Raw genomic sequence first — 16,978 nt, 5'->3', positions numbered from 1 at the left:
GCCTGTTTAGCTCTCGCACTCTGCAATTCTATGCTTTTCTACCTTAAATTAATCTAAACATTTAATGTTACAAATGTAAATTTAATTTATATTAATTCACACATACACACCGTCCATCTACTCTTGGTCCGGCCCCCGGGTCCAATATATGAACCCATTGCGGCCCTCGAGTCAAAAAGTTTGCCCACCCCTGGGCTAGACAATATAAGATATGAGAATGAAGATCTGTGTTTATGGAGTCTTACCTCCTTCAGGCATCCTGCTATCACGGCTGTTTACTCTAACCCAGTGGTTCTCAACCTGTGGGTCGGGACCCCATTTGGGGTCGATCAACCATTTCATGGGGGTCGCCAAGCAAGGCTGTCCGCCATTTTTTTGTCCGCCATTTTTTTCCCCCTTTTCTGGCGGGTGCCTTACCTCCCTTGGGCTGGGCCAGCTGGTGGTCGGCCTGCTCCGTCTCTGCCGCTTGCCAACTACGCCTTGGCTGGCGCAGGGGGCGGAACCACGCATGCGCGGCGCTCCCGGGCAGGGAAAGTCCTCGACTTACAACCGGTTGGGTAGTCCTCGACTTACGACCGGTTTAGTCCTCGACTAACGACCGGTTTAGTCCTCGACTTATGACCAGTTTAGTCCTCGACTTACGACCGGTTGGGGTCGCGGCATTAAAAAGGTTGAGAACCACTGCTCTAACCATTAAACAAGATTGATCTGAAGAATTGCCTCAGAGACTGTTTGAACCCCATTACCTTCTCCATTTTGATAAGAAAGGCATCAATAAAATCTCCTGGATGCTTGGGCTGCAGACTCTCCTGATGCATTTTCACCTGCCTTGACACAAACTGTTTTAACTCCTCTGTATTTTTAAATATCTTTTGATGAGATCCAGGAAGATAATCCAAGATTGTTGGAAAAATATTGTACAGCTGTGAAGACAATGGTAAAACGTCATGATGAGGCACTAGACTGGTGTTTGTCAACTTCAGCAGCTTTAAGATGTGTAGACTTCAACTCCAAGAATTCCCCAGCTAATCATTTCAGCATTTATTCTTTTGCAATGGGGAGAAATGCCAAAAGCCTGATTCTTTTTCTGTCCATATTCCTGATGTTTGGGTTATCCTGGCCCACCTCACAAATGGAATGGAAATTCCCATTGCACGATTCCCTCCTATACTTGCCTTGGTCATTGTGGAAGACTGAAGGTGGGCATTTTCATCCAACAAGTGAAGGAATCTCAGGAAATCCTTGTCCTCATAATTAAAGCGTTTCCCGAAGGCAACTGAACATAAGATGTTGGTTGTTGTCTGGCTGAGGAAACTGGTGGGATCAAATGTCCTTCCTGCCAATAGACAAATATATTATTTCCAAACCAAAGGACTGAACACCCTAGATTACTAAACTCTAATCCAGGGGTATCCACCTCTGGCAACTTTAAGACTTCAACTCCCAGACCAGGCTGGTTGGGGAATTCTGGGAGTTGAAGTCCACAGGTCTTAAAGTGGCCAAGGTTGGAAACCCCTGCTCTAATCCAAGAAGAAAGGCCCTAACTTTTCACTGGTGGGTGAATGAACCATGATACCTTTTGGGATGCTCCAAGTGTCCCTAGCCTTTTCCTTATTTTTCTAATTTTTGCTTCTTGAGGGTAAAGGATGTGAAGGATGTGTGTATATAATGTATGTTCTTATTTGTGGTTTTTACTTGTGTAGTGTGCACTGTGGACAGCACTTAATTTTGTTGTGAGTTTCGCAATGACAGTAAAGATATTCTATTCTATTCTATTCTATTCTATTCTATTCTATTCTATTCTATTCTATTCTATTCTATTCTATTCTATTCTAAATTCAACAGGTTTGCTAAAGAAGTCCAACTTATGTGGTTTGGAGTGAGGAATTGATTTTTTTTTTTACCTTTAGTGCTCTTTAATCTCTCCACTAAGAAACCAGCTTCCTTCTGGATTTTCTTTTCAATGTTCCGGCCCATGCCCAACATCTCCAGTGTGGTCTCTCCAAAATGACGGAGTTGCTTCCATGTTTCTCCATTACTGAAGCCAATTCCTGAGGAGAGCAAAGAAATGAAAATGAATGGAAGAAGAGATTGCTCACAATGGTGAAAAGGTTGTCACTGGATTTCTTAAAATACATTGCACAACAAATGTATTTTTCATAATGCTAATGAAAAAATTCTTGTGCTGCTTATCCAATTGTTTGTGATGGAAAAAGATGAGGCAATGCAATATACAGTATTATACTATGGAAATAAATAATCTTTCTAACCCTCTGATTCAACCGTGTTCTCTCTGATTACCAGCAACCAGACAGTCTTGCCTATCCTTTGCTACTTGAGCCTTTTCAAACTGTGTATTGAATTTGAAAGCTTCTTCAGGTCAGCAAATACAGTAACTACCAACCAGTGGTCTTTATTTTGAACTGTGCTTGGTTTTCAAAGAAACAGACAAGGAAACAAAAAGTCAAACATATACCACCTCATCTCTATCCTCACTATTAAATGTTTATTTGAATTTCAAAAATTCACATAGTGCTATTACATTTCAACATGCCCACAATATTTGATAAAAGTTGTTTCCAAGATGCTTCTCTCTTATATAAATAATGAGTTAAATTCCACCACTCCTTCTAAAAGCAACTTTAAGACTGATGGACTTCAACTCCCAGAAGTCTATACCTGGAAGTTCATCTCCTATGCTGCCTGGGGAATTCTGGGAGTTGAAGTCCACAAGTCTTAAAATTACTAGGGTTGGACATCCCTGTTCTAAAACAATGATTCAATACTGTGGTTTGCCATATAATAGTTTTTAACAAAGGCTTTTTCAAGTAAAGCTATAGACCATATCTTTTCAAGTCATCTATCTAATGAAATATCCAAATATTTCTATTTTGGTGGAGGTGGGGGTTGGTACCTTTGAGTCAGTGTTGACTCCCAGTGACTGCCGGGATAATTCTCTGTAGTTTTCTTGACAAGATTTCAGAAGTGGTTTGCCATTGCCTACTTCCTATGGCTGAGAGTGTGTGACTGGCACAAAGTGCACCCAATTGGACTAGAGGCAGGACTAGACCTCACAGTCTTCCAATTTCTACCCTGATGCCCTAACCACTACACCAGACTGGCTTCCATTGTTCAGCAATGATTAATGTGTTGCTAAAATAAATAAAAAAATGCGGTAATAATGTGGTTTCTGATTCTGGCCATCAAACATATATAGCAAATCTAGCTTTAGACAGAATTGACTCTTTTTTGTTGTTATTTAAGACATTTCTTCAGACATGTTTCTCTGAAAGTCTGGTACATTATCACATTCCTAATAAAGGTGGAAGAATGTTCCCTTTAGTTTACAGCCTTGCTAGCCTCTCACTGAATATTGAAAAGATACATGTGAGATTTCTGTTGGGGTTTGATGTCACCAAAGTACATTTTTACATTTTTCTTGTAAATTAACTCTGATAGATTCATCTGGAAACTTAACTGTAATTATAATGTCTTGATATTTTCACTTTTGTGTGTGTGTAAGAGTGCGTGAAATGCTATGTGTACGTACTACAGTACTGTATGACCTATTTGAATAAGGAGGAGGAGATCATTGTGTTTTGTTACTACATGATCCATCATGCTTGTGTTCTCAGCTTTTTCACTCATGCCTCTAATATGGAAGTTGCTTTGCCTGTTACAATCTTCAGCATCAGTCAGGAATACGTTCACATCCGTACTATCTTCTTCAATCTTCTTTATGCTAGAGGTACTGATTTAGTACTTTAATCAGAAACTTGACTAACTGAGCAACATCTAGTATTTTCCTTGATAAGTCTTGCGTAAGTGATGAATTCTTTCAGATATAGAGCTAGTTACAACCATAATTGAGCCCAACATTTCTAAGTGAGACATATTTAGTGATTGGCCTCATTTTATGACCTTTCTTGCCATAGCTGTTAAGTGAATCACTGCAGTTGTTAAGTTAGTAACTCAGTTGTTAAGTGAACCTGTCTTTCCCATTAACCTGGCTTGACAGAAGGTTGCAAAAGGTCCTGGTACACTGCAACCATCATAAACATGAGTCAGTTGCCAAGAATCTGAAATAATAATAATAATAATGATGATGATGATGATGATGTTGGAAGGGACCTTGGAGGTCATCTAGTCCAACCCCCTGCTCAGGCAGGAAACCCTATACCATTTCAGACAAATGGCTGTCCAGTCTCTTCTTAAAGACTTCCAGTGTTGGAGCATTTACCGCTTCTGGAGGTAGGTTGCTCCACTGATTGATTAATTTTTCTAACTGTCAGGAAGTTTCTCCTTAGTTCTAGGTTGCTTCTCTCCTTGATTAGTTTCCATCCGTTGCTTCTTGTCCTGCCTTCAGGTACTTTGGAGAATAGCTTGACTCCCTCTTCTTTGTGGCAGCCCCTGAGATATTGGAACACTGCTATCATGTCCCCCCTCGTCCTTCTCTTCATTAAATTAGACATAACCAATTCCAGCAACCGTTCCTTATATATTTTAGCCTCCAGTCCCCTAATCATCTTTGCAGCTCTTCTCTGTACTCTTTCTAGAGTCTCAACATCTTTTTTACATCATGGTGACCAAAACTGGATGCTGTATTCCAAGTGTGGTCTTACCAAAACATTGTAAAGTGGTATTTCCTCCATGTGATGATGGGTATGCTGCAACAATCATACTGTATGTGTGAAAAACGTTCATAGGTCACTTTTTTCAGTGCCATTGTAACTTCAGACGGTCACTAAACGAACTGTTGTAAGTTGAGGACTACCTGTACTTACTAATTTTTTTTTTTACTGAAATAAGGGATTTCTTCCATTCCAGTTTCAGGTCCCGTTTAAATTCTTCAACTAAATGCTTAACAGAGTTAAAATCCTCTGCATTTTGGCCTCATCTCCACTGGAGAAGGGCTGCTGGTTGGTTGTTTCCAGCTCTTTCAGGTACATTTTAATCCCTTTCTTTTGTTGCGAAATGCCCTTCCTGGTTACTGTGTATTTTTTAAAGTCTTTAGAATTCAGTGGAGGAATTCAGTGGAGATAAGCAGTTGATAATATCTAGGTAAGACTCTAGGACAAGCATTCAGCTGTTTTCAACTGAGGCTGAACTACACCCATCACTTCCTTCAGGGTCTTTTTAAGAGCTTGAGAAACCTGGCGCAGAATGTTCACTTGGAGAATTTCCCCCTCCACTCATTTTTCTCGTAAAGTCCCATTTAATGTAATTTTTCTCCATTTCTTTTTATATATTGAAATCAACATCCAAGTAATGGTGAGGACAGGGGGAAGACTTGAAATGATGTCTGCTGATGTAATTTAACTCAGGGTTTTACAGATTTGACAACTTTAATTCTGCGGTTGAAAAACAATGCTTTAACTGAATAGCTTTGCTGCCTTGAATAAAGGGGGCATGATGGCCTAGACTCTAGCAGTTAAGATGCTGGGCTTATTGACCAGAAGGTTCAGGACCCAACTACCGCATGGAGCTCCCATTACTTGCTCCAGGTCTGCCCCCCTTGCAGTTTGAAAGCATGCAAATGTGAGAAGATAAATAGGTACCACTTCAGTGGGAAGGTAACAACATTCAGTGCAACTCAGCGTATAACTATGGACAGGGGAAACCTTTACTTTTAATAAAACATCTATCTGAACATTTCAAATACAGAATTAGTCGTCAGTAAAAATCTCCATACAAGAAATCCAGAGCAAGTACCTCCTTTGCCCTCTAAAAAAGTTTGACTGCCTCATCAAAAGAAATTAAATTACTATCCCTTCGGCTTACTATTCTTTAACCTGAACTTTGCATCCTGTCTCATAATTAATGTTTACACACACACTCATTTAGTCTGGAATAGCTGATCAGCCCATACTGTCTTCGTCCCTTGCTTTCCACTGTCATGATAATGTGTATGGCTAGTATATCTTTCTCCTTTTCTTTGCACCTAAATCTCCTAATAAACTTCATAGATAAAGAAAGAATCAGGACCAAGCAATAAATGGAGTTTTGACTGGGCAAATGGTTAGAAAATAAGTCTTGCCTCTCTCAAACCAGTTGGTGAGTTAGACAATGGTTTTAACCGATAAAAAGAGAGAAGAGTTTTATGGAATATGTAGTTCCATCGAAATTCAGTTTCCCTTGATTCTTGCCATCTGTACATTTTAGGACAGAGAAACAGTTAATGTAGTGCCGGAAATGTCAGACTGGAAAGACATAAGTTTCACATTCCTACTAGACAAATTCAGTAAGTGTCTGTGGACCAGTCATTCTCTTTCAGCCCAACCTGCCTCACAAGGTTGTGGGAAAAATCTGGAACACTTCTACTTAAGCCATTTCAGATAGAAAGTATGCTATGACTCTAAAGATCAATCAGCGGTCACTATTCCCTATGGAGTCCAGTGGACAAAGCTGGGTTTATGAGACACCAAGTGAGAGTGATCTCTAAAGAAGCAACAGAATGACAGAGTTGGAAGGGATCTTGGAGGTCTTCTAGTCCAACCCCCTGCTCAGGCAGGAAACCCTATACCATTTCAGACAAATGTTTGTCCAATCTCTTCTTAAGTGATGGAGAACCTATAGCATTTTGGTAGTTGCTAAACCATAAACCTTAATGACTCCAGAAAGCATAGCCAATAGTTAGGATTCAAAGTTCAACAATATCTGTGGGTATAGGGATTCCCTACTCATGTTGTTGAGGTTGGATGTAATGTGTGGCTGAAAAAGCAGTCACTGAGGCAAGAATGGCTGTTTTCTAAAATCTACTTTTGTTTTGTCTGCAGAGTTGGTCATGCTTGTGTAGATTTGGCCTTTTTTGTGGTTAAGTCCTTCAAACAAACCTGTTCCATTGGTGGTTTTCATAAGGATGGGTGATGCTCCTCTGCCACCAAACTCATCTCCTTGTGCAACCAAGGCCTCCATCACTACATCATGTCCATAGAGCACCACAGCTGGTGTAGAGCCCAAGTAGATAGTGAATACTGGTCCATACTTCTGACTTAGCTATAGAGGAGAAACCATAAGCTCTGGTGTGACTTAGTTTCATTTGACAATAGTTTACACAAGGATGTTCTGAAGAACCAAGGGCTATTATGCACATAAAGCTTTTCTATAACTTTCTCAAGTAATTTTATCTTGTTTGAGAGCTATTCAAACAAGGCTGCTAATAAATTCTTCAGTCACATAGATAAATCAAGATTTCTCATTTTTAGTGGTCCACTGTAGATTGATACTAGATACACGACAACCTGTTTTTTGGCCATTAGCAGAAAGCACATCCTGCTCCTTATTCTGTAGGATTTTTAAAATTCTAAGTACTGTGTGATTCAAAAGACCAGGTCCCCATCAGAGCCATTGTCAGTCACAAGTCTTTATTGATCTTTTAAAATCCAGCTCTATAGAGGTAGGATATGCTCTCTGTTCGAGGTACAAAGGATCAGGATCATAAATCTTATAATTATTTGTCCTCTCTGGAACATTTGGTAGGACTTTGATGCACTTTAAACTGGCATCTCCCTAATTTCTTATATAATTTTTTTTTATTTTTCACCATACACCATACACCAAAACTACATAAACATAAATCTTTTCTTCTAACAGAACAGTGCTTTACATTTTAATGGCATCTCCCTAATTTCTACTCAGCTGGAGATGTTCCTCCCTCCTTCATGAGGAGCAGCTCTGAGGAAAAACAGCAGGACCATTGCTTGGGGACTATGTGGTGATTTCATTTGGGCCTCATCCTGACATTATCAGACCTGGCAATTAGAATAGGGATGGGCAACCTTTGGTCCTAACTTTCAAACTTGGTCCACAAGAGATTAATTTAGACTGGCTGATAGAAGCTCCCGGCAGCTCACTAATTTAGGATGGATACCAGCAAGAGGGAGAGGGGAGATGAGGATCAGGAGAATAACTGTATTCAAAAGATAAAATAGTATCCTACATACTTTTGGTTCTGGCCTCCTGCTTTTTTTTCATCACCCACCCAGTGACCCCAAACATGTTACGTCTTGCAGTTCTTGACTGAAAAATTTTCTGCACACCTGTGTTACAGGAAAGAATTGTGCCTGTGTTAACTTGTTTTCCTCCTCCTTTCTCATGTCTTTTTAGATTTCAAACCTGTACGAAGGGACCATGAATCTGCTGCAATCATTTAAGTCACTCTGGTAGCTTTCTAAAAGGGCAATTTTTCTTTTCCAGTCACATTGGTAGGGGTCAGTCTATTAGAGGTGCTACATGTAGGCAATGGACAGGGCTTCATCCAAAGTGAGACTATCGCCCAGTTTTCTTTGCCTCACCCCTTTTCCAACTGTACATGCTCATGAGACTGAACAGTGAAGATTGCCTCTGTCAGAACGATATCTAGGAATTGTTTCCAGAGGCGTTTTCCTTCCACCTCTTCTATATTTACTTCCTTCTCATTCCTCCCCTCTAGGGTTACCTCTCTGGGTTTCACTCAGCTGCATGAGAACATCACAACAGCAAAGGTTTTTTCTTTCTCTGAAATGATACTCCTAATTAGTCAGAAAGTAAAAGGGATCCAGCCTGAGCTTCCTGCTGCATTGCTGCCTGATCTGAGCTGAGTGGGATTTTCTCCCAGTTAATAATAGGCAGAATTGATTATGAACCTGACATGATAATCTTATACTCAGCATCTTCTAGTTCCTTTCTGTGGTTATAATGCATTATTTCTTGAACTGGAAGGGCTGGAAGAAGCCACACTTGCATTCTAACACAAGAGGATTTAGCCACCATTCCAGTGTTTCTCAACCTTGACCATTTTAAGGCATGTGGACTTCAACTCCCAGAATTCCACAGCCAGCATTGCTGGCTGTGGAATTCTGGGAGTTGAAGTCCACATGCCTTAAAATGGTCAAGGTTGAGAAACACTGGACTATTCTCTCTTTTAAGTAGTACGCTAATATTGCATATTTTATGCCAGTATCTAGTTTTGTTTAGCAAATTTATAGTTATAAATTTAATATAGTTATACATTTTATAGTTTACATCTAGTTTTATATAGCAAATCAATCAATCAATCAATCAATCAATCAATCAATCAATCAATCAGGCAGGCAGGCAGGCAGGCCTCCATTGTGCTTATTTACCTTCTCCAAGGATCTGGGGAAATTCTTAGTATCCAGCTGCAGAAAGTTTCCAATCAATGGGAGAGGGAAAGGACCCGGAGGCATCCTCCTCCTTTGAGAAGTCTTTCTCAGGATTGACATAAAAAGAAGGCAGGTCACAAAGAGCAGGACGATACTTGTGAGTCCGAAAGGCTCCATCGTGCAAAGCAGGAGTCAAAGTCGTAGAATTGACTGAAGATGTTTCATCACCCAAGAGGTACAAAAGCAGTGAGATGAAGGAGGGGCTGCAGTTAGCCAAACACGTTCAGATAAAACAGATCCTGCTGCATGTACAGGTCTTACATCTTTTGCCAGCTCAGAGTCCTCTGCAAGTTTCCTGCTTTTGTGAGAGAAGCTTTGAGTATGTAGTTTGATCCTACAGCTACAAATACATGGAATTCCTACAAAACTTACAATGTTGTGTTAGAAGTAAGTCTTCATCCTGGTTCATCCAAGCCGGGAATATTATCATTATCATCATCATTATTATTATTATTATTATTATTATTATTATTATTATTATTATTATTATTATTATTATTATTATTATTATTAAATAAGCAACATGGCGACTGCTTTGGGAAGATGGTTACAGTTTATTGCAGAAGCAGAAAGATGGCTCTTCAGGAAAGAGCAGAGGAGAGAAGAAGAGACTGAGCACATGGCCAGTAGCATTTTATACCCTCTCTAGCTTTTTGTTTGGAAGTCTTCCTGTTCCTGTGGCATGAACTTTGAGGCTATTTCCTATGTCACGTATTCTGACCTGAGCCCAGGTGTGCCTCTCTGGTATTACTTGATGGTAATGGTTAGTCATATTATGTCCCAAAAGTCATCTGCTTCCCTGGGGATGGGGCTAATGACTCTTAAGAGGTTCTTTGTCTTCTTGAGTTCCTGGCTCCAACCTTCCTGATGGTCTTACATCTGCATTTCTATAAGGCTGGTTCCTGCTTGGGGCAAAGAGATGATGCCAGGTTTGGTTTTTGGTTTTAAAAATCCTTTTTGAGGAAAAATATTTTTCTGCCTTTTAATATTTCCTTCTCTGGGGCTCTGACTTCCCACAGTTGTATGCATAAAAATGAGGGCACTGAACATATGGAAGCATAACACTTCATAATCAAACTGGACCCAGCAGAACCTTGCTTCCATTAAAATGAGTGACTTATAGATTCGCCTTTATGCTTCCCCATTCTGCTCCATCCCTCATTTTGCTTTCACACACACCCAAGATCTTTTATTTCCTACAGCTATTAATTGTGTTTCTCTGGTTTCAAAGGTCTTTTTTTTTCCTGTTCAAAAGTTGGAAGTCCTGGAAAGAACTATCTTCTAAATGAGTCATATGATCTAATGGTTAATGTGATTTCATACTCTGGAGTCCAAGTGCTACAAAATGAGCAACACCTTCTTCAAGAAACAAAAATGAAGAGAATTAAGGTGCACTGGAAAAATACACGAGTTTCTTTTTAAGTGTGAGCAGAACCTCCAAGGACTGTAATTAAAAAAAAATGGACACACCAAGTCAATTTGCAACATGAAGTAAAAGGGATATATTGAGAGCATGAAAGCACCAGTTTGGGGGATTCTTCAAAGAATGACACTTTTTCTGTTAATATTGGATCTAGTATATTGTTTTATACATGATCCTCATTTAGTGATCACAATTGGAACTGGCAACTCAATTGTTTACTGAAGCAGTCTCTAGTAGTGAAAGTACTGGTATGATTAGAGGTAGTCCTTGACTTATGACTACAACTGAGTTTGGAATTTTGGCTGTCATTATGGTTGTTAAGCAAGACACCCACATGACAGCCTCATTTAACGATCACAATCCAAGCTCGCTCTGTTGTAGTTGTTAAGCGACTGTGCAGGGGGCCTCAGGGAATGGGGGAGACCGTATGCGGCCTGGTGCCCACTTGCATACCAAAACCTGCTGTCCATTGGGAGGAGGTAGCTGGCCAGGCCCACTGATCCTCTCCCTGCCCCACCATGCCTAAGTTCATTTACCTTTCCATCATCTTGCTCCATCCTGTACGCTGGCCCCATTCTCGTAATGGTTTGGAAGGCTCTTTCTCCAAATTACATAATAACAATGGTGCTTGCTAACGTTTTCTACTCTGGAGAGGAAACCACTAGCAAAGTTAGCATTGTGAAAGGCTCTGAGCCTCAGTGTTTCAGAATGTGGAGGCTTGGACCCATTAGCACCTTCTCCTCTGGAACCCACCTCCTTTGCTAGTGTCCTTCTCCTCCTTGGCTTTGCTAACATTTTTGCCAGATACGAGGTCTGTTCTTCTAGTGCAGGGGTCTGCAACCTTGACAACTTTAAGACTTGTGGACTTCAGCTCCCAGAATTCCTCAGCCAGCTATTCCTGGAGCTGAAGTCCACAAGTCTTAAAGTTGTTAAGGTTGCAGACCCGTTCTAGTGCATAGGATTTCCCCTCCCTGCATAAAGCAGAGGAGAAAATCTCTCAGCATATTGAGACAACCTCAGATCTTTTGCCCAGTTTGTAACATTCCCTGCCAGCTGTCCCCGAAGCTGGCAGAGAAGTTTGCAAATGATCACATGATCAGAGGGCACTTGGCGATCCATTGTAAATACGAACAGATGGCTAAGTGCCCAAAATGCAGTCATGTGCCTGGAGGGAGATCCACAGTTGCTTTATAATGCCTGGAAGTACTTTACAAGCTGCAAAGTAACTGTTCTGTGGCTACCGTGAATGGTTATCAAATGACTGGTTGTTAAGTCAGGAACTATTTGTGTGCTTATGATCTTATTTCAGCTTTCCTTTGCTTTACAAACTGCAAAGGTTGTAAATGCAAGAATTAGTCACAAAGTTACTTTTTTCCCCAGTCATAACTGCAAATGGTTGCTATAATGAGGCAGCTACTAAACAAGGACTACATCTATCCCACTTTTTAGAAATATGCATCAATTGTAAACTTGGTGTACCAATGGAAAAGAAAAAAGAGGAAAAACGGATAGAAAAAAAAATATTCTAGTTTGTTTAAATCTCCTGGGACATATTTTTCTCTGGTACAGAACTTCCCCCCTTCTTTCACAGTTGCTCTGGAAATTACCCTGCCTCAAATTCCTCTCGTTTGAGCTTTAGCTTCAGGCAGCGTGAACTCTTTTACTGCAAAAATGTAGCTCACTCTGAAAAACCTGTTTTACATTCGCAAGTTATGAAACTCAGATAAGATCTCAGATAAGATCTCAAGCTTTTCATCAGGCTCGCCTGATACGCCAGTTGCGCCCCTTTCTGGATCGGGACACCCTACGCACGGTCACTCAAGCCCTTGTTGTTTCCCGCCTGGACTATTGCAACGCTCTCTACATGGGGCTCCCCTTGAGGTGCAGGACCTCCGAGGTCGATCAAGTCTTACGCCGGCGCGCCCCCTAAAACCCCCGGAGATCTATGAGGGTACATTGTGGAGAGGACGCGCTCGACGTGACCGACGGCCACCGGAAGGCCCACGCGAAGTTCCACAATCATTGTTCTTTTAAAGCGCTCCATGGCAATGGACCTAGGTATTTGCAAGACCGCCTCCTACCAAACACCTCCCTTCGACCAGTCCGCTCCCACAGAGGGCCTCCTTAGGGTGCCGTCGGCCAGACAATGCCGGCTGGCGACCCCCAGGGGGAGAGCCTTCTCTGTGGCAGCTCCTGCCCTCTGGAATGACCTACCCCCCGACCTACGTACAACTACGGACCTGCGCCTCTTCCGCCGAGCCTTGAAAACCCATCTATTCCATGCGGCCGGCCTGGCGTAGTTTTGATTGGGCTTTGCTAGGGGTTTTATATGGGATATTTTAGAGCAGGCTTTTTATTCAATATTTATTGTGATTTTTATTATTGCCTGTTCACCGCCCTGAGTCCCGTAAGGGAGATAGGGCGGTATATAAATTTAAATAATAAATAAATAAGATTAATAGGCATGTTGAGTACTGGTTTTAAGACCTTCATAACAGAAAACAAGAGCATGATATCCTTACAGGATTCCTAGACTTCCCAACTAACCTTTAACTTGTTTACATAGGTGCCAGATTCATCCTCCAAATTATCAGAAATATTTCCATCCTGCTCCACAAATGTCCTTGTGGTATCCCGTTTCATTATCCATTTGAACTGCACTGCGCTCCCGCTGGCTGATCAAAATAGTTGAGGGGAAAACCAACCCTAATTAGCAGCTAGCCAGCACTTCCTCTCTCCACTTCTGTTTTTTTTAACAAGGAAGAGGGAAAATACCTATTACTCAATTTAAAGTATATGGTGAAATGGTGGTGAGTTGTCGTGTCTTGGTTTCAAAGCAGGGTGGGGAGAATATTGCTCAATTTTTAAAAACCTTGGTATATATCGGGGGTGTCAAACTGCCGGCCCATGGGCCGGATGCGTCATGACGAAACTGCGCCCACCCTATTGCTGGCAATGAAAAAAAAGTCACGATACGTCGTGACATGTCATGTAACGTTGCGAGTTTGACACCCCTGGTATATATGGTTTGATTAATAGTATATGTGACAGCTTGTCCTTTCACCTTATAACAATTTTTGTGTGTACCAACATCAGGTGTGTACTGCTATGATTCCAGTGGCAAATGTTGCAAAGAACTGAAAGTTTCTCCTTGCATCCACACTAAAGTATCTCTATGCAAAATATTGCATAATATTTTGGATGATCTATTAATCCATTGCAAACACGGAGTATAGCTTCTACCGTCAGAAGCTTCATACCATCCTGACAGAAAATTGCCAAGAATAAACATTTGTCCACAAACCTAATCCAGGAGGGATCGAGTGGAATATAATAATTCATTTGAATATTGAAAAGATGCAACATGTACAGAATTTATTCTTTTGGTATGACAACATCAACAAGCAGATAATTTCCTGGTTTGTGGAATCTGTTCACTCCCTTCTATTAGATCATGTGTGCTGCAGGTATACGATGCCCAACGATGCCCTTGACGTGATGGCCCGATGCCTGGAGGCCGTGAGGGTCTGGATGGGGAGGAACAGACTCAGACTCAACCCGTCCAAGACCGAGTGGCTGTGGTTGCCGGCGCCCCGGCATAGCCAGCTGACTCCATCGCTGACTATAGGGGGTGAAACTTTGGCCCCCTCAGATCGGGTCCGCAACTTGGGTGTTCTCCTGGATTCACGGTTGACATTGGATGACCAGTTGTCGGCCGTGACCAGGGGAGCGTTTTATCAGGTTCGCCTGATCCGCCAGTTGCGGCTGTTTCTGGACCGGGACGCCTTACGCACGGTCACTCATGCCCTTGTGACCTCCCGCCTGGACTACTGCAATGCTCTCTACATGGGGCTTCCCTTGAGGAGCACCCGGAGGCTCCAGCTAGTTCAAAATGCGGCCGCGCGGGCGGTGTTGGGAGGGACTCGTCGCTCCCACGTCACGCCGCTTTTGCGCGAGCTGCATTGGNCCCCCCACCGACCTGTACGCTCTCACAGAGTGGGTCTCCTCAGGGTGCCGTCAGCCAGACAGTGCCGGCTGGCGACCCCAAGGGGGAGGGCCTTCTCTGTGGGAGCCCCCACCCTCTGGAACGAACTGCCCCCAGAGATCAGGGTGATCCCTGATCTCCCTTCCTTCCGCCGCGCCCTCAAGACGTGGCTGTTCCAACTTGCGGGACTGGCCTGAGGGATTTTAAAGGGGGTTTTAATTACTTTTAAATTGGACATATTTAAATATTTCGTTTTAATCAAATTTTAATTAAGTATGTATATATGTTAGTATTTTATTCAATTGTCAGCCGCCCTGAGTCCGTAAGGAGAAGGGCGGGATATAAATGCAATTAATAAATAAATAAATAAATAAAATACGCATGAGGTTAGATATTAGGCTTTTATAACAATGCCACATTTGCCTATCGTTACAACAAACGGTACAGCTATTTTTTTTCTGCTGAAAATAAAGAACAGAAAATAATACTATTTTATTCTACACTTATCAGATCCCCACCTTTAAGACTGTGTCCAGGTCTAGGCACCACACTGTAAGGATTCCAATAAATTGGAAAAGATACAAAGAAAGGCAACTAGGATGACTGGGGACTCAAAACAGGATTGATAGAATTAAATAGTCTTGGGAAAAGGCAAGGGAAGGAGAAATATTGTAACATTCAAGTTCCTGGAAGGATACTGTATATTATATTCCACTGAGTTATAGCTGACCCTTGGTGACTCCATGGATAGAAGTTCTCCAAACTGCTGTTTCTTGTTGCATTATGTAATTATTAAAAGTGCAATCCTGAAACTTCCTGTTCTGTACTCCATCTGGTCACCCAATGCTCTGATCTCTCGTTCTCTTTCCATCCACTTTGCCCAAAGGCATCAGTATGGATGTGTTCAAAGTACAACGGGTTTTGTTTCAGCCTCCTCGTTTCCAATGGACATTCAGGCTTGGTTTTCTATAGTAATGAATGACTGGGCTGCTTGGCTGTCTAAGGAATATGAATACAGGGAGTCCTCAACCTATTACCACAATTGAGTCCAAAATTCCTGTTACTAAGTGAGACTGTTAGGTGAATTTTGCCCCATTTTATGACCTTTCTTGTTATAGTTATTAAGTGAATCACTGCAGTTGTTAAGTTAGTAACATGTTTGCTAAGTGAATCTGCCTTCTCAACGCACTTTGTTTGTCAGGAGGTTCCACTTATGACATGCAACCGTCACAAATATGTGTCAGTTGTCAACGTGTCTAATTTGGATCATGTGACTATGAGGATGCTGCAATGGTCGTAAGTGTGAAAAATGGTCATGTCAACACTGCAAATACTGTATATTCTTGCTTTGTCCTTTTAAGTGTTTTGTTACTCAGACACACGACAGGTCACATATCACATTTTTCAGTGCCACTGTAACTTCAAATCATCACTAAATGAACTGTTATAAGTCGAGGACTACCTATATGCTTCTTTCAGCATGATAGTTCAAAACTTTTACTTTTGTGCAAAGTCTACCTCTTGTAGCCATATATTAAAATGGAGAAGACCAGTGAGTAGATCATTTTAACTTCTGTCTTAATTGAAATATGAGCATATCACTCCCCCCAATGTCCATAAGCTCGTTTTGGCTGAATGCTTTAACGTTAGGAACAGTTCAACGATGAAACCAATTAATTAGAAAGAAGCGTTCCTTCACTGGATGCTACAAGATCACATTGCCATTTATTGGAGAAACTTTAATTTGGATTCCTAGGCTGAATAAGGTGTCCAAGGAAATTACTGAAAGAAGTAAATTAAAAGGCTGCTTTGTCATATTTGAGAATTTGTAAGTAAACCATAAGAAACGGACCCCATATGACTCTATTACTGTAATATATGAGATCTCATAATTTCCCCGTAAATCACGATCACTTCCTCAAAAGTAACAGATTTGTTGAAAAGTTTAACTGAGTTCATATAGATGACTGTATTCCCGGCTGATAAAGCTAACCAGCAGCTCATGACAAGAAAATATTTCACATATAAAAAAAAATACTTTTCACATATAAAAAAAATCATTCTCATTAAAAATATTCATTTGACCAAACCATTAAAATATTTTAACCACTCTCCAAGTCTGTTCATTAAGCCAGTAGTTTGCTTGGCATTACGATTCACAATCTCTCTCTCTCTCTCTCTCTCCCCCAATATATATGTAGTTATTTAAAATCCCAACCACCTGACAATTAAATTTGGAAATGAACAGAAAACTTGAGTCAACAGTAATCTGACTTCCCTTATTTTCATAAAACATCTGACTTCCCTTATTTTCATAAAACACATTGTCAAATGCTCCTTGCCTGTGCATGTTTTTTTCCCCTTGCACAATCAGTTTGCAACCAACACTAGCCTTCTCACCCCCCC

General features: G+C 41.2%; 1 protein-coding gene across 1 annotated transcript in view; it reads right to left on the bottom strand.

Moving 5' to 3' along the window:
- Positions 1-13,185, bottom strand: part of LOC107282161 (cytochrome P450 2H2) — a 20,521-nt gene extending 7,336 nt beyond the window's left edge. The window contains exons 1-6 of the mRNA XM_015809914.1: positions 13,135-13,185; positions 9,105-9,462; positions 6,834-6,996; positions 1,905-2,051; positions 1,176-1,336; positions 747-923 (exon numbers count right to left, since the gene is read on the bottom strand). Coding sequence (XP_015665400.1) covers positions 747-923; positions 1,176-1,336; positions 1,905-2,051; positions 6,834-6,996; positions 9,105-9,281 — 825 coding nt within the window. The 5' untranslated portion in view covers positions 9,282-9,462; positions 13,135-13,185. The remainder of the gene's footprint in view (positions 1-746; positions 924-1,175; positions 1,337-1,904; positions 2,052-6,833; positions 6,997-9,104; positions 9,463-13,134) is intronic.
- Positions 13,186-16,978: the final 3,793 nt, after the last annotated feature.

The sequence above is a fragment of the Protobothrops mucrosquamatus genome, unplaced genomic scaffold (assembly GCF_001527695.2).
Source record: "Protobothrops mucrosquamatus isolate PMUCROS unplaced genomic scaffold, P.Mucros_1.0 scaffold6, whole genome shotgun sequence".
Lineage (NCBI taxonomy): Eukaryota > Metazoa > Chordata > Lepidosauria > Squamata > Viperidae > Protobothrops > Protobothrops mucrosquamatus.
Note: the sequence above shows the minus strand (reverse complement) of the source record. Positions and strands in the feature narration are given on the sequence as shown.